Source organism: Lissotriton vulgaris, chromosome 10 (genome assembly GCF_964263255.1).
Source record: "Lissotriton vulgaris chromosome 10, aLisVul1.2, whole genome shotgun sequence".
Taxonomy (NCBI): domain Eukaryota; kingdom Metazoa; phylum Chordata; class Amphibia; order Caudata; family Salamandridae; genus Lissotriton; species Lissotriton vulgaris.
The window spans coordinates 172,021,055-172,039,338 of NC_141698.1; the positions used below are offsets into that span (position 1 = coordinate 172,021,055).

At 45.0% G+C, this 18,284-nt stretch overlaps 1 protein-coding gene across 1 annotated transcript in view; it reads right to left on the bottom strand.

Annotated features, from left to right (window-relative positions):
* Nucleotides 1–18,284, bottom strand: part of DCUN1D3 (defective in cullin neddylation 1 domain containing 3) — a 119,731-nt gene that overhangs the window by 32,060 nt on the left and 69,387 nt on the right. Inside the window, exon 3 of the mRNA XM_086940807.1 lies at nucleotides 14,629–15,159. Coding sequence (XP_086796933.1) covers nucleotides 14,629–15,059 — 431 coding nt within the window. The 5' untranslated portion in view covers nucleotides 15,060–15,159. The remainder of the gene's footprint in view (nucleotides 1–14,628; nucleotides 15,160–18,284) is intronic.

Consider the following 18,284-nt stretch of genomic DNA (forward strand, 5'->3'; position numbering starts at 1 on the left):
TTTCAAAAATGTATAGGTTTGCTAGGTTTCCCTAGGTGCCGGCAGAGCTAGGGTACAAAAACTACAGCTAGGCAATCTGCCAAAAAAGGGTAATTTTTCACTGCGAGATTGAGGTGTGACCACGTTGTGTTTTGCGCCATTTCCTGTCACGGGCACAAGACCGACCCACACAAGTGAGGTACAGTTTTTATCGGGAGACTTAGGGTAATTCAGATTTGTAATTCAACTGTTATTACCTATTGATTTTTCATGCATTTCTCCCTTCCAAATGAAAGACATTGTGTAAAAAAGAAGTAATTTTGAAAAATGACCAATAATTCTCATGCTAGTATGAGTATTCTAAATTTTGAAAATGTGCAAATATGCACTGTTTCTAAACTCTATAATTTTTACCCATTTCAGAAATACATAGGTCTTTCATACCGATTTTTCCATGTATACATTTTCCCAGAATAATTGCTCTATACCCGGTACATAATAAAATACCATTGCAAGTTGCTGCTCATTTTTTTGCTCTGGGTTCGTCGGGTTCTTGGTGAACCTACAAGTCCTATATATCCCCACAACCAGGAAGGTCCAGCGGATGTAACGCTATATTGCTTTCAAAGAGCTGTCATAATTACAAGAAGTTACAGGTGAAAACGTTGACACAAAAGGCTGGGTTTTTCGACTAATTTTCAATTTTTCCAATATTTAACTGTTACTTTCTATGAAGAAACCTTCATGGATTTAAACAAATGACCCCTTTCTAAATTCAGAATTTTGTCTACTTTTCTAAAATGTATAGCTTTCCAGGATCCATTATTGCTTTCATATTTGTTTGTACCATTAACTGGAAGGAGGTTGAAAGCACTAAAAATAGCAAAAATAGGATATGTCCCAGAAAAATGCCAAAACTGTGTGAAAAATGTTAGTTCTCTGACGAAAGACTGTCAATCCCTAAAAGCTGGAAAAATTGTGATTTCAGCCCCACAAGCCCTTTTTTGATAACATTTGCAGGGAAAACCCCAGAGGCTTTCATTTGCAGCCCGTTTTTTTCCCCATTTTTCTGAAAAAATAAATGTTTACTGTATTTTGCTTAATTTCGGGGACCCCTCCAAGGGAATCCACAAACCCTGGGTACCTTTAGAATCCCCATGATGTTGCAATAAAAGGACGCAAAATTGGTGTGGATACCTTATGTGGTCAAAAAGTTACAGGGGCCTAAGCGAGCACTACCGCAAATAGCCAAAAAAGGCTTTGCACAGGAGGGGAAAAGGCCTAGCAGCGAAGGGGTTAAAAATATCTGTGCCTTGACTCCATGAACGTGATTAATGAATTCATAATATAATTACGTGATGATGTAATTAAAACAGTTTACACTGTTTAACATACATTGGCATGGCCAATAGGACTCGCTTTTGGGACCATATAAGTATATAGCCATGCAGCACATTATCCTGTGTGCTGTGCCACCAAGGAATGAAGAGCTATACACTTACTGCACACTGTGTACCCTTTATAAGCATTAGTCATCTGCAAATGGTCTGATTTAGCAGTGAATTTCGAGGCAGGTGTTACTTGTAGCAACAAACAATTAATGTCAGGAAGTGGCAATGCTATCATCCCAAGACACCACTGTGAGAAGTTGGCAAACATAATATCCACGATCAGTAAATGGTGCAGGTAATGGCCACAGATACTCATTGCCAGCAAACGGAACTTAAATGAGGTCTCCAGTTTAATGTCAAGTAGAGTTCACTCCCGAATATTGGCCCCGGTGTACTTGCAGAAGCGCGTTGTTATGACTCACAGCCGGCTTTAGGGCGGTGCGACTCGTGCAACTGCACCTTGCATTGACTGAGGGGCGTGGGGATTGTGGCTGCCCTATTTGCATAAGATTAAAGAATATTGTTCAGAAGTTCCTAGTCCATAGCTGTATAATTCAGCAAAGAAAAGAACAAAAGTAACGGAAAATACACAAAACTCCAACAACATACCTCCCTTGGAAGCATACTTGTGTCGCATGAATCCAACGCGCCACACTATTAAACTGGGCTGCAGAATTTGAAAACAAGATGGCCAATGTTCATTTGGAATACATATTAATTGTGCGTTCCACAGGAGTACCCGACATATTAAATGCGGATCTTGGGAGAGGGTGTGTTGTTTAGACTCGAGTGGCGACTTTGTCACTAGGGTTCGCGCAGTTCGTATATGTGCGGGAGGCTCAATATGTAACTGGTGTTTTTTTAAACCACATGAATCACAAATATGTGACCACAGGAAAGCCTTGCTGGGTAGATGAGGGGTCAAAGTAGCTTTGTTCTTTGAATGCGTTGGGGAATTGATATGCCATCAGCTGAGCGCATTTAGATAGAAACACATAAAATCCAGAGCTAAAAGCACGCAAGGGAGATGCTTTACACTGAAGCGCAGCGGCTGTGAATCAGGTGTCGCGCTAAGTGGGAAGTGCTCAGTGTCAATGTAAAAAAAAAAAAGTCCAAAGACAGGACATACAAAGCGAAGTGGACAAGTCCTAGGGGCGATCCATGGGAATCAACAAATGAGAAAAAAGGTGGGACAAGCAGGATCCTTCACCCCATTAGAAGCAGCTATTTTTAAAGACACTGACAAAAGTCAAATCAGAAGCTGGAGGCGGGCTGCAAGCACATGGAGTGAATTCAGCAAGTCAAGAGACATTCGCATTTGCTGCTTGGGCTTGACCTAAAAACGTCACTTGGGTTGACACAATATTTCACTTTTTTTTGTCCAGTACGGCAGTTCCCAGAATAACAACGTTTAGATTTACTTTAATCTATATGTAGAGAAGGTTTAGCGTATTTTTGTTTGGAAATTACAAACTATCTTAGTCATTTGTCTGGATCTTCACAAATGCAACGTTTTCTGTAGTATTCTTGCTGAACAGCTTACAACATCTCCCTTTCCAGTACGGCTTCTGGCTCCCTTTGAGCTCCGGTTCAGTGTCACAAGGGGTGTAAAGTGTTGTCTGTTTTCCATGTTAGTGGCTTGTCCCTAGGGGCTCAATGTGCAGATGGCTGCAAGTTGAATTTGTTCATTATTCCATAAGATGGGCCAGCGTAGTGTACATCGGATAAAACAACATGGAAAAAAACTAACAGCCTGTTTATGTGAATAGCGCAAAGTCTGGTGCGCCTTCCCATTGATGTGTTGTCTTGGTGTACTCTAGGTGTTGTAGTTTTAGCGTGCTTGCTTTGAAGTAACTGGGCACTAGATATTAGGATTTGCCAACCTTCCTGGCCCAAGCCTCATTGAGCAGAGCCCTCCCTCTGGTATCCATCCTGAAAGAGACTGTGCAGAGTGGCCTTCAGGCAGGAACTTCTCTCTGGGTACAATGATCTTACAGGCACTTTCTATAGACTGTGCCACCGTGCGTCTACATAGAAGCTGGAGGTCAAGGTATCAGGTAAGGGTCCAGGCCGATGAGATCTAGTGTTATGAAACTCTGGTCTCAGCTGCTATCTCAACAGGGGCTCAGACAGTATAAGCTGAGGTCCAAGACAGATGCCACTGCTTCTGTGAAGTGACTTATTGGACATATCATAGATCAGCTCAGCTACTTGCTCAGGATCACACTGAGTGCAGGAAGGAGCTTGAAGCTATTTAAGTGAATCCCAGTCATGTTACGTGACGGTTGCTGCAGCCTGAATTTCCAGGTCAATTCACCCATGTTATTTTGAATTCCTGTACTGGTTTTATTGCAGCAAATCGGACTCTTGCTTAGTGCATGAGGGGTGAACCATTATGTGCAGTCTGTCACTCAGGTTTGGCCTGTCCCCCGTCCCTCTTCTCTCATTCTTTCCTCCTCCGTTGCTCTCTCCATCTTTTTCGATTTTCTAGTTCCTTCTCAGAGATTATAACTGTAGTTTTAAAAGGGGGGCTCTTCTAACCAAAAGCCCTCAATAAGACCCATGAGCCGGTTTTAGGCAGACCAGGGGGGGGGGGGGCCTTAGCGTTATCGAAGAGAGCTCTAAAGTGGGATGCAGTGAGAAGAGACAACCACCACCCACCACTGGAGACTTCCAGGGCGCTGGCGGCTGCAGTGTTGAAGGGTGGGGCATGGTGATCCGAGGAGGTTTCGGTGAGTTAGGATACTGAACTTGTGCAGTGCACAGAATCGTCGGTTGGTGGTGTTTCATTGATATTCTATAATTCAATAAAACGAGAAATTTCAACGCCTGAATCATCCCTGTTGTGACTTAAGGTGTGACCTTTGCTGTCACGCGGCCCCATTTTATTTGTGACACAATAGGCGAGGAGCACTTTCTATTAGGGAATATGTAGTTTCGCTTCTCAACTTAATTAGGACTCACGCCTACCCATATCGGAGGGCCACTGCTTAAATAAAAAAATTAAAAAACACACGCACTTATCTCCCCAGTTTCAGTAAAGTCAGGTTTCATGCGTAAGTTACTACAGTAATTGTGATGGTCCGATTCAATGCAGATTTCTGTAGCCGGCACTAAACTCCATGTGTTATTTTTTATAAAAAAATAAATAAAGGAAGATCCGAACTTATTCAATGTAACTGGTGCTCAAAGCACTCGAATACCTTTTGGGCCGAACTCTCACTATATAATACTCTAAAAATAAAATAAATTTTTTTTACGTGCATCTCCAGAATGTATATCTTTCTTTCCACATTTGCCTCAATTCCGGGGACATTTGGGCTTTTTAGATTTGCTTCAAAGGAGTTACTGAATTCAAATTTCTTGGTGATCATGCTTTGATACTATCACCTTGCAACAACAATGACCTCAAGACCAGTGTCAGATCAGATAGCAGTAGCTCATGATAATTTCTCACCTGCCGACATTGCATTCCCTCGCGTTGTGAGGAGTATTGCTACAGTAAGGGGTTTGGAACCCGCCCATTTGCTTACCTTTCAATGGCTTCATTTTTACTTTCTTTAGTTGACTCCTAAAAATATTGACAAAGTCAACAGCTCTCACATAGGCTTTGGCAATGCTTGTAAATGTAGTGGGCCGTCAGTGTCTGGCTCATTTATATACTAATGAGCTACATGCCCCAGTCACTTTTTCAGAACTCAGCCTCGCTGCCCCTGCCTACCTCCACTCAGATCGTGCTGCAAATGCAGGAACCTGCTTTGTGTGATACCAGTGGAAGATTCAATATTTAGCCCCTTCATCATTTGTCCAGAGCCAGCAGCAGAGCTGAGGAATATTCGTGCTACCCACTTTTGTAATATTGTGTTGTAAAGCTGTGTAAATGTCCTCCTGGGGCTGCAATACACAGGTGGCGCATTTTTTCTTCATTGCGCCAGGCGCACCTTTATAAAGGCGGGCCCGGTGCAATAAAGGAATATGCACAGCATTATGGGGAATGCACTGCCCCCAGGGCAGTCACGAACTTGTGCTGCCCTGGGGGCAGCACATTCATGTGAAATACAGAGCAGCCGCATTAAAGCCATTCAGTGAGTCTCTGTACAGGCGGCAACCCACCTGCACTTTTAAAGGGGAGGAGAGATTCCCCTTGCAGGCGGGTGCAGTCAGTGAGTGCACCCTCTTGCACAGGGTGTCTTGGTGGGGTCCATAGGACCCCCTTTGTCTCCTGCAGAGGGCTGCTCCCAGGAGCCTCCTGATGATTTCTTTGCCTCTGCGCCCACGTCGGGTGCTGAGGCAAAGGGATTCCCTCACCAGCACTATTGGTATTACAGAGGGGGCCGCTTCTGTAATACCAAAGTGCCCTGGGGTGCATAAAGCAGTCGCAAACGCCCGTAGCGCCCCTGGGACACTTTATGTAATATGCCCCCTGGTCCATTATCACAGGTAAGACAACATTCTGGCCATGAAGCTGCACATACTCAAAGATTGGTATGATTGGGGAAGGTGTGCAATTACACTGCATGATTGGGTGGCCAATGGCTTAACAGTTCGAGTTGAATTGGCAGCACAAAGCTTGGATAAATATGCCCTGAGAAACCCTGTCACGTTCAAATACTCGGCGGAAGGTTACCTGTTATTTGGGTCTATAAGAGAGAGCCAGCAAATCGCCTACCATAAGATTTAAGTAATCGTGGAGGAGGAGCTATGATCACGACCACGATGGCCGCGTGAGTCCTTGGCTCCCGAGACCCCCCCCCGCCCCAGGGATTATCCTGTTTCTCATCCTGAGTTCTGGCTGCAGGCATCGACGTGGGCAGTGAAGGGGAGCTGAGTGCTTTGATCGGCGCTCCGATCAGGAGTGTGGTGCGGGAGAGAGGCCCCGGAAGATTGCGGCCTAGACATTTGTAAGGCGGGGACTCCAGTGAGAGTTGAGCCCCGTCTGCAATTGATCAATAGCGGGACCGAAACCGGAAGTCACCGGCTCGGTCCCGTGAAAGTACCCTGCCTCACTCCCAACGCCCCCCCGGGACTGTTTGCGGGTGTGGAGCCGTGGTTGGGCTAGCGCAATAGCGCGCATCGGTTGGGCCAGGGCCTCCCCCCACCCATCCTTCTCCAGTGCATGTTCCCGGATAGCAGCTGGGGGGGGGGGGCTGAGCTCGCCGAGGCTCAGGCAGGCTTTGCCCGTGGTGTGCTGGGGCCTGGAGGACTCTGCAGCAGCCGGCCAGTGTAATTACTTGCCTCTCCTATAAGGCTGGGTGCTGCTGTTGTGCTGCTTCCCCTGCTGGATAAGGCATTTTGATCCTCCCCTCCCCATGGACGAACATTAAGGTGGCTGGTTTATTGGGCGCCTGGAGCTCGGAGGTGCCTGTTTTGATTGCTGCGGCGCATCCTGGAGGGGAGCAGCGATTGAGCACGTAACAGACCTTGGATGAAGGTTGGGGGTGCGGGTACTAGCGAAGACCTGATGGCATTATGCATCAAATTGAACTTGGAGCATGATAGACCGCCCGCAGGAGTGGGGATCGATGGGGCCTGAATAACCGTTGCCGCTCCGAGTTGTTAAGTCAGGCACGGATTGCCTTGTTGCATTGGTCTCGAAGGTGTGCCCATCTTGCGCTTCGTTCCTGGATTGCGTCTTCCGTGGTGGGAGCGCTGCGTAGGCTTGGATTGCTTTACACGGTTGACAAAATGGCGACGAAGCCCGAGACCGAAAAGCAACAATCAAAGGCGCCCAGGGGACCCAAGTATACCCAAACCAACAAGCTGGACGCTACACGCAACATAGGGGATCGCCATCTGGCACCGGGAAGTCCCGGATGTAGGTGTGGAGCCGTCGACTACCACAGGTGAGCCCACGATGAAGGATGTAATGGCGGCGATTGAGGGGGTGCAAGCCTCCCTGGGTAAGAAGATGGAGTCCCTCGATCATAAACTGGACACGGTGACGATAGAGGTTAACTTAATCCATGCAGACCTCACTAAAACCAGCAAAAAGGTGAAATCCCTGGACATTAAAACGACCAGTCTCACGGATGATGTGGCCTTGTTGCAGCAAGAAGTTTGTGATCTCAAAACCGCCAGTGATGTCACGGGCCGCAAGTTGGAGGAATATGAAGGGAGGGCCCGTAGAAACAACGTGCATATTATTGGTGTGCCTGAAAAGGCTGAGGGACAGGCCGCCGACCTTTTTGTTGAAGACATCATTCTCAACCATTTGAAGCACCGAGGCCTTGGGAATTTTTTTACGGTGGGAAGAGCGCAGAGAGTTCCGGGTGGGAGACCGCGTCCTGGGGCCCCACCCCGGCCTATGATTGCGAGGGTGCTTAATTTTAGGGATAGAGATGCTATCCTGCAAGCATTCAGGAATGGAGGTCCTCTTCAGTATGAAAACTCTGCTCTCAGTTTTTTCCCGGACTTTACACAAGCAGTTCAGAAACAGCGACAAACCTTCATGGGCATCAAGAGGAGACTCCGGGACAAAGGACTAAAGTATACCATGCTGTATCCTGCCAAGTTGAGAGTGGAGCATGCGGGGAGAGCTTTTTTCTTTGACATTCCCGAGGTTGCAGCGGACTGGCTGGACACTGTTTATCCTCGGGATGTGTGACAGCGACGGAGCGGTGGTGAAGACGAGGTCACCCAAGAAAAAGAATAAAAACTTCTATTGCTGCAGGTGTGGTCGGGTTGGGTTGGGGCAGGGTGCGGGCTGGTGACTGTAGAAATTAGCTGATTGTCTGCATTGCTTAGATGGACCCGATAGTATTGCTGGGGCTGAGCTGGTAAATGGGGGCCGTACTCCTACTCAGAGTTACTCTTCGATAGTTTAGTAGGTTGATTATGGGGCGATAGGCACACTGCGAGTTGGGGGTAGATGGATACCGTGAGCACGGGTGCAGGGTGGGGGGTGGTGAAGGGGGTTTGTTTTGGGGTGGACTTTTTTGTTTTCTTTTGGTATTGTTTGTTGTAGGCATTACATTTCAAGGCTTTACTCAGAATTGTAGCATGTTTAAGGTACAGGAACTGGAGAGGAGACTGACCCATTTCATGTTTTATGATGGGGGTAGGGGGCTGAAGGTGTTAAGCTGGAATGTTAATGGGTTGGGGGACAAAATTAAGCGTGGTGTGGTTCTTCAGTTTCTTAGACGTCACGCCCCGGATGTGGTCCTGCTTCAGGAGACGCATTTAGTGGGTAACTCATGCAGAGCAATGCATAGAATGGGGTTTCCGATTGGTGGCGTATGCCGGTTTCACTTCTGGGTCCAGAGGGGGGGGGGGGGGGCGATTCTGATTAAGAAAACGCTCCAGATGGTGATTGATTCGGTTACTGTGGATGATAGGGGCAGATAGGTAGGAATATCGGGCTATTGGGAGGGGCATATCCTATCCATGATGTCAGTATACGTTCCCCCAGGTATGCAGGCAACCACATTTGTAGATTTAGGGAAAACCCTTCTGGATTTCCCGAGGGGTCTTTTGATTTTGGGAGGTGATTTTAATGCTGTGGTATCGGGTACTATGGACAGGCATCCCCCTAGAGATACGGGGCGGACGAAAAGATGGCTTCCCGAGTTCATGGAAGCGTTGGGTTTGATCGATAGTTGGAGACTGCTTCATCCGGGCCAGCGACAGTTCATTTTACACTCTGGCGCGCATGGTAATCTTTCCCGTATAGATCACTGTTTAGTGCCGGCAGCTCAGGCGTATGTCATCACCGAGGCTGCGCACCTGGCTAGAGGCATATCGGATCATTCGCCGCTCTGGCTCAGGTTTGACATCAGACCGGACTCGGGCGGCAGGATAGCTCCCATTAATCCATGGTACATGCGCAATCCTAAGGTCCGTAGGGACTTGTTGAAGGCGTTAGAACATTATTTTCAGGAGAATGAGGCATCAGTATCGTCTCCACTTTCACTGTGGAAGGCCTTTAAGGTGGTAAAAAGAGGCCAGGCCTTGTCGCTAATCACAGGGGAAAAGAAGGATCGGAATGCAGAAGTGGTGAACATAGAATCTGAAATTACTAAGATTGAGGCGGATTTAGAGCAGGAGGTATCCCGAGCCAAACTGCATGTCCTGCATCTAAAGCAACTTTAGTATAAAGCGTTAGTCACTGATAGTGCCAAGGCCTTAAGTAGAGAGCAGCAGGGCCTGCTGTATGATGTCGGAGATAAGGCTGGGAAGCTTATTGCCTGGCTGGATAAAAAAGACAGGGCGGATCGGGTGGTTCCGGAACTGGAGACGGCAGAGGGAGCAAGAATAACAGACCCCCGGAGTATAGTGGACACTTTTGCGGACTACTTTCGTACAGTGTACACCTCTGTTGCGGGGCGGCCGGAGGAGGACTCCCATTTGCTGTTGCGGGATATCCAACTCCCAGGCCGGACTAAGGAAGACCGCGATTTTATGGACAGTGCACCCACTGCCAATGAGGTGGCCCTGGCAGTGCGCTCCTTACACTCAGGTAAGTTGCTGGGACCTAACGGACTACCGATTGAGTTATAGAAGCTTAGACCCAATAGGATTGCTTCCTTCTCAGAGATATGTTTGTGGCAGCACAAGAACAGGGGATATTACCATATGATCAGAGAGTGGCATCTATAGTGGTTATCCAAAAGGACGGTAAACCGAAAACTGAGTGTGCCTCGTATAGGCCTATTTCGTTATTAAACACGGAACCCAAGATTCTTGCTAAATTATTGTCAAATCGACTTGTCAAGGTTATTAGTGGACTGATACATGCTGATCAGTCTGGTTTTATTCCCCATAGGAATACGGCATTGAATCTTCGTAGGTTGCACAGAGTGTTAGCCATGGCCCATACCCTGGGGGAACAAGCTATAATAGCGTCACTGGACGATACGATAGAATGGCCTCATTTGTGGGCGGTCTTGACTAAGTTTGGATTCGGACCGGAGTTTATTAGTTGGGTAAAACTGTTATATACTGAACCTCTTGCGCAAGTGGTAGTTAATAACCGAGTTTTGGCAGCGTTTGGTCTGGGAAGGGGCACCCGACAGGGATGTCCTCTTTCCACCCTTCTGTTCTCGCTGGCACTCGAACCTTTGGCAGCCTGGATCCGCTGGGAGCCTTCCATTCGGGGTATTCGGTGGTCTCCCCAGATAGAGGACCGGATTTCTCTGTATGCGGACGACATTTTACTCTATTTAACATCACCCAGAAAGTCCTTAAATATCGTCTGTGATGTTCTGACCTCGTACTGTAGGAATTTGGGGCTTCCTATAAATTGGGGGAAGTCCTATTTATATGTTCTGAGTGGCGACACCCCGATTCCCCCGCGTAATTGCCTGATTCAAGTCGCTACTGATGGATTTAAGTATCTGGGGATTTTTATTTCACTAGATGCCAAACTTCGATATGATAGGAACCTGCTTTCCCTATTGGTCATATTAAAGTGGGACGTGGACAGCTGGAGGAAGCTGCCTCTTTCCCTGTCAGGAAGGGCAGCATTCTTTAAGATGATGTCCCTACCTTGCTTTCTTTACGCCCTCTAGAACACAGTAGATATAGTCCCAGCCAGTTATTTCGAGAGGTGGAAGGGGTGTAACGTAGATTATTATGGGAAGGCAGATCACGAATCGCTCTGGCTAAATTGGCGTTACCATGGTATGACGGTGGTATTGCCCTCCCAGACATCAGGAGATATTACTGGGCTTCTCAATTGGCGGCCATAAACCAAGGTACGTATGGGCCTGGCTTAGATCCTGGATACGCAATGTATAGATGGCTACTCCCAGGTGGTAACTACAATAGAGCTTTATACGCCAAGTTGGCAGGGAGAAGTTTGACAGGACCCACTAGTGTGGCAGTCAGGATATGGCACGACGCCACTAATTCTTTGGGATGGAGAGGCCGCCTTACGCTGGCCACTCCGATGTTTGACTCGGAGAAACTTGGAAAGCTTTGGAACACGAAAGGTTTCAATAAGTGGGATTTGATAGGAATTGCTAGGATTGGTGATATCTGGGTCAAGGACAGGATCAAAACATTTGCTGAATTACAGGCTGAGTTTGAGTTAAATGGTGCGGAGTATTTCCGCTATGCGCAGGTCAGACATGCGTTGTGCTCGGCGCTACCTGTGGAGGAGGACATACCTGAGGCCTCGCCATTGGAGGACAGAATATTGGACGGGCATTTGCGGGAGAAAACTATTTCCCTCATTTATAATACGTTGATCAATCATAGAGCAGATCTTCTGTCTGACTTAAGAGATAAATGGATGAGGGACGGTATTGAACTAGACGACGAAGACTGGCAGTCGGCTGTGTCCTCCCCGAAGGAGGTTGCGATCCCAGCTCGATTGCGGCTAGTCCAGTTGAAAATATTACATAGGGTATATGTCACAGGTCCACGCTTGGTCCGGATGGGGCTATCTGACGAGGGTTTGTGTAGGCGAGGGTGTGGGCAGGTGGGCACATTTCTTCATATCCTCTGGGAATGTCACTATATGGAGGATTATTGGAGTTCGATACATGATGTTATACGAGAGGTACTGGGGGTCACGGTGTCGCCGGAGGCGAGGAGATGCCTCCTTAATATTTAGGAACCTACAGACCTGAACACAGCGCAGACTAGGTGGGCCACTCTGGGGGCAATGATATCAAAACGAAATATAGCACAACAGTGGGGAGCCAAACACCCGCCCACGCTTGAGGACTGGAAGGAAAGTATGGACTGGTGTATGTTCCGGGAGAAAACCGTTTATCTTGCCAGGGGCCGACCCCGGAAATGGATGACTGTTTGGGGTTTGTGGAATCGATATAGGGGGGAGATGTGTGTGCCTCCAGTTGACTCACTGCCAGATATACTTGCGTCTCCGTGACCCTTGAATGTAAAATATTGTGACCCCCCCTACTCTCTTCTCATATTTTTTGGAACATTATTGATATGTTGTAGTGATATGTGGGAAAGTTTAATCTCTGTACTGTACACTTATTGAAATGCCTTATGTTAATAAAAAGAGATATTTAAAAAAAAAAAAGATTTAAGTAATCATAAAATAGGATTATGCCTCACTGTAGAATGTATGATCAGCAGGTCTAGGAGACTTATTCCCATCTAGAATTTAGATGTTGGCGCCAAATGAAGCATCAATCTTCTCAATTTGCAACGTGTTTTCAGGGCATAATATAATCAGAGGAGGGAAATCATTTGAAACAAATTAAATAAGGCCAACCCTAACATACAGCATGTCTCATTATTAATGTTTAATATCTTTCCTGGAGGAGGATAATGCTGGAACTAACATCAAGGAGGAGAAGGAACAGACACTGTGTATAAATAGGACTACTGGCTGAAAGTCTTTCAGCTACACATACATATACAACAGAAAAAATAATTACTTTGTGTTTCATTTGCATTTTACTGCAGGCAGGAAGACTAAAATTACAGACGCGCCAAAATTATGTCCATAGTGTGGAGCAGTGAAGAAGAAGTCTCATTAACACACATGCTTTTTTAGCTCGTACCAGACTGCAGAAATATTAACCTGAAATTTGACTGGTTCTGAGAATAAGATGAGTCAGAAAAACCGAGGTTAACCTCTTCTTGACTTCTTTTTGACTTGGCAAAGACCTTAAAATTGTTTACATATTAAAAAAAGACAGAATTGGATTTTTACAGCCAAGAAGGCGCGGCAGTGGTGAGACAGAAAGTGGAACTACCCAATATGATAAAACTCAATCTCTGAAACAGTTGTTAATAGTTTCTGTGACAGACAGGACTGTATAATGTTTTTCCGTTACTAATTTCCACACAGGATGGACAGGCTGAATGAAGATCAATTAAATTTGAATGAACACGTGTCTTTTGAAAGTATAGTCGGATGTGTATTAATAAACCATTAATTTTTTTTGGTGTATATTTGGATACCAAATCATTTTTATCAATCATCACTAACAGACCTTGGGTAAATCTTGCATCAGAAGTACAAGATACACATACAACACTTAAGCATGTACATCATACAGTTGGGAGGGACTGTAAAAATTCAAAAGATGCCTTAAGATTACCTCAGGAAAATACATACCCTGTGCTCTAGTATGAGAGAGGTGTAGGGAGCTGAGGATAAGCATGTTTGCATGCATTGGACAGGAGAATTGGACCAACCAAGGAAGACACTGACTCACTGGGTATGTCACCATTGCCAATCACTCCAAGTATTGCCAAACTGTAAATCTAAACAACTCTCATCCAATTTCCTTCCTCAACATGTACCCCCCTTTCTCCCTAAACCATCTTTCACCTAAGAGATCAGACACATGGCAGTCCTCCTCCAGCACATCTCCACTAGGTGGCCTACCACCAAAAAGTTCCTGGCTCTGAGGGTGTAGTCTTATTTTTCAGAAAGATTCAGGGATCTCTACAGCAGCACAGATCCTCGCATATTTAGCTCTGTGGTTACCTTACCTGGTACCCCACCCCGATTGAGATGCCCTGGCTGGTTCATCTACCCAACAGCCCCTCAGAGAGAGAGCTTCAGATGAAAAGAAGGGCTGCAGGGGGCACAAAGGGCAAGGGAAGAGGATTTGCAGGTAAGTGGGGTGCTGGGCGAGAGTCTTAGAGGGAAAGATGAGCTGCAGGTGACCAATGGTTCAGGGAGGGTTAAAGAGGAGTCAGATCCAGGTAGCATAGTGTCGCCCATCTACACCAATACACAACTACAATCAGTCTCACTCAAGTTTCATAAAGAAGAGGGAGATAAAGGGGGCCCTGTTGAGCTTTGCCTAGCCACCATCAGTAAAGCATGCCCCCTGAAACCCGTAGGGCTGCATCAGCCAGCAGGGTCCATCCATCCCTGCATTGTGCTGGTTAAAGTACAATTTCCAACTGCATGCTCCATGGTCTTGGACAAAGGACTAAAAGGGGCCACATGCTTCACATTGTGTATCCGGGAAAGATCAGCTACTTTTTAGGACTGTGATGGCCCCACTTGCTGAATGCTTGCATTGATGTGGACTGAGACATATATGCTCAGTACTGGGAGCACTCGTTTGAAAACCATGAGTTATGTGAAGCTATATCTCCTCCTTCCGTCCATTGGCCCATTTTCTTGTTAATATTTGTAAAAAAACCTTTTTTTTTTTAAACAAAAACAGGATTTTGGCTAAGAAATCACAAAGGTTGGCAAAGAACAGCTTGGCCTAGTGACGCAAGGTTTTTATAATTGATTTTACAAACTCCTCCCAAAGATATCAACTACGCACTAATTACCCCTTGAAAATATTAATGTAAAAATACAACCTACCTTGTAAACTTGCACATGGTAGCAGCCTGGAATTTCCAAGCCAAGACTAGCACTTTAAATTCTGTTGGGTCCACGCAGAGGTCATTGCAAAAGTGTTCCATTCCTTCCTCAAGGATGGCATCTTCTCGTTCATCTTTATATCGCCTAAATAATTCCTCAATCCGTTGCAAAGAAGACTCCTCCGCTCCCAATCCTGGATCTTTTTTCTTTGTATCACCAGAGGGTGCCGGAGGCAGGCTAGACTCTACTGCAGTATCCATTTTCTTTGTTCCATTAACAAGAATATCCCCAGAAGCTTTTCCACATGCAAATGATGACTCCTCTTTGTGGCTACCACTTCTTTTGCCTTGTGACTTGCTGCTTTCTCTGTTGCCATTTTTACTACCCAACGTAGAAGAAGGATTCTTGCATTTAGTGACACACTGGCCCATCTTTAGTATGCCTGACTTTAAAGCAGGCCTCCTTGGATCAGACACCCTCTCCAGTGAATTTTCTTATTCCTCTGCATGCCATTAATAGTGGCAGATGAACCTAAAAACAAAGTTAACAAAATGGTATTAATAGAGTCTTAATCACACTAAAAATCAGTTAGGGGGCATATAGGCTAACCAATTTCTACAACAATAAACGGCTATTATACCAATTATTGAACACTGGTTTATTATACGACTAAAGTGGGAAAAATTGAAGTTATCAACCTCAAACAATAATGACTTATTCTATTGATCTTTATACTTTTTTTAAACAAGCCATTCTGTCAGATGAGGATGGTTTTAGATTTTAAAAGCTAGAACAATCCATATTTTCTGTGGCAATAAGAATAAAGTTCTAACTGTCCTCAGGACATTAAAGACACTAAAAACGTCAGTGCCATTGTCATCACCGAAAGTTTCTGGAGGTTCTTCACAATAATGGATAGAATGGTTTGTGCCAGACAGTAAAGGATTAGTAAGCAAATTTACATGGAATCCTAGTTTACCACCATGAGTATCTCATTAAAATTCAGAAACTTTAGACCATCTTGGTATATATACATATATATATGGATAGAATCCTTGAACATTAAGGGCACTGTGTGCCTTAAAAAAAACTTGAAAATGCCACCTCAGTCCACGAGTTTGGTAGTAAAGGCCAAGACAGACATAATATGGGGCAGTTAGCTCCTCACCCTCATGACACCTGGTGCTACTGCACCTGCTGCGAGCATTTTCTCTACCAAGCAACAGCCTACATTTTTAGGCTTTTAAAAAAAATATAAAATCTTATAGTGGACAATACAAATACCATCAGATTTTGATACTTACGAACTCCTGTGCTGTCAAAGTCTTATTTACATAGACTGTATATGAAGATAAAACAGGCTATATTGGTGATACGTTCAACTCGGAGAACTCAGACAATGCAACCAGTAGTGCATGGCATAAGTGTTAACTGATTTCCAATCTGCACGCTTGATGTATTGGGGAGTTTCCCATAAAAAGCTAACAAAAGGTTCAGAATGGAATTAAGGCATTTTTAGTACAATGCAGTTTTCACAAAGATAATCCTACAGATGAACAAGCATTGGCAAAGCGTATAAGTCTGGTCTTGGCAATCCAGTGTGATGGTTATACAAGAAAATTAAACACAAGTCACCATCTAAATATGACTTCCAAGCAGGTAGGTCTACTTAAAAACCAGTGAAGAAACCGTTTTTGGTATTAATGCGCATTACAGAAGAATAGGATTCTTATTGCCGCAAGGAAAAGTGCTGCTACTGGCTTTGAATAACTAAAATCCTCAAAACATGTTTAAACGCATTAAAGGAGACTAAACAAATATATTTTAAAAAGTATGAGGAATGTAAAGAAATAAAGAAAAACAATGGCAAAGTAAATTTTTGGTCCACAATCCCTGATAATGAAGTGCACGTTTGCACACAGATGTGCAAGTGATCAGCCAAAATGTTGTCACTCTTAGTGCAAAGGAGCCTGTGGCTGAAGTGAGCTGACATACTGCCTCATGGCAAGTGCTGCGAGGAGAAGAAGCAAGTGTAAATGACAAATGAACTATCCAATTTGTATATATTTTTTTTATTTATGAATTATTTTTAATTACATGAGGCGAGTGGAACAAACCAAAGCAGTCTGTAAGAGACATCAAAAAACTGCAAGTTAGATCTTGGTGAAAGAATAATTTACATTAGTATCTAACCGTTGTGGCAAGTACTTTGCACGATTTGCTTCGCGAAAGACCAGATAAGATTTTACTATTATTCTTGCAAAGCGTGACGAAAGCCCGAAGGCGTCTAGGTACTAGCGTCCACAATGGCTGTTCTGCTATAGTTCCTAATCTAAGGTGTCTTATCAAGGAAAGAAAAAAGCCATGTTTTGAGATGCTTTCTAAAAATCTGCAGACCTGGTTGGCATCTCAAGTCCCAAGGGATTTGGTTCCATAACTGGGAAGTGGCATAAACAAAACTTCTGCCACACCAGGAGGCTTTATTTTAGGAACCAATATTGTCTTGGAGCCTGATGAGCAGAGAGATCTTCTGGCGGGAATACCATAAGAATAGTTTAAGGTACTCTGGGCCTACATGGTAGAGGGCTTTATATGGAATATGCCTTAAAAAGTAATTCTCGTTTTGATAGGGAGCTAGTGTAGCTCCTCCAACGCTTTTGAGGCGGATACAAACTTAGTGATGTTTTTAATAAGGCGTACTTGCTGCATGTGTATATGTGTGTATATATATATATATATATATATATATATATATATATGTTGCAAAACTAATATGGCGCTCACTTCAGCTGCTGTCTTGAAAGTTTTGTGGTGATCCGTCAAGTGGGGGCAGAGAAAAGGGGGAGTGGGGATAAAACAAGTTTTCCCCATGTTAATTTCAATAGAGATTTTAGACTGGACTACAGCCCGAACTGCTGAACAGGATGAGACCAAATTTGGCAGAAAGGCAGCTGTTGGTCCACAAAGCGACCTTTTTTTAAAGTGGCGTAATAAATCCGGTCGTTCGTTTTTGAGATATTAAGAAAAAAACCTAATTCTTTGTGCTGAAATCGGATTGGCTGTAAACACTTCAAACCAGGAAGTGCTGGCAGCCATCTTGGTACTCCGCTTGAAGAGAGTCCTACCACAAACGTTAAAAAGTAATTAGATGGGGACAAGGTAGGAATACCCTTACCCACAACACCTCCATTGGGACACTGCGGGGGAGGAGGGCGGGGTCCCTCAGTGACACTGCAGGGTGAAAAAAAACATTATTTAAAAACAATTTGGCGGGAGGCGCGGTTCCAGCATGGCTCCGATGTAATATATATATTTTTTTAAAGCACAGACTCCAGCGCTTCTCTATTATTGTCAGCACGTCTGTAGGAGTTAGTGGCCAAGCCAACAGGATGGCAGTCCGAGAGGTTTGCCCTGACGCAGTCTCTGTATGGTCTAGTATTTCACGATACTGTGAGTAGTGCTATTTCGACAGAGATGAGGCGCCGTTAGTTTACAGCAATGACCCAAGCCCTACAAGGAACAGCATGTGTGGTAATGAATATAGCCGCTATGAACATCTGCCTTAATGTTGAGAGCGTTATCCAGACAAGAACAGTGCAGACTGAAAATATTAGCATGAGGTGGGGCAAGGGGCAATGGCTAAAGGGTGTGGAGGG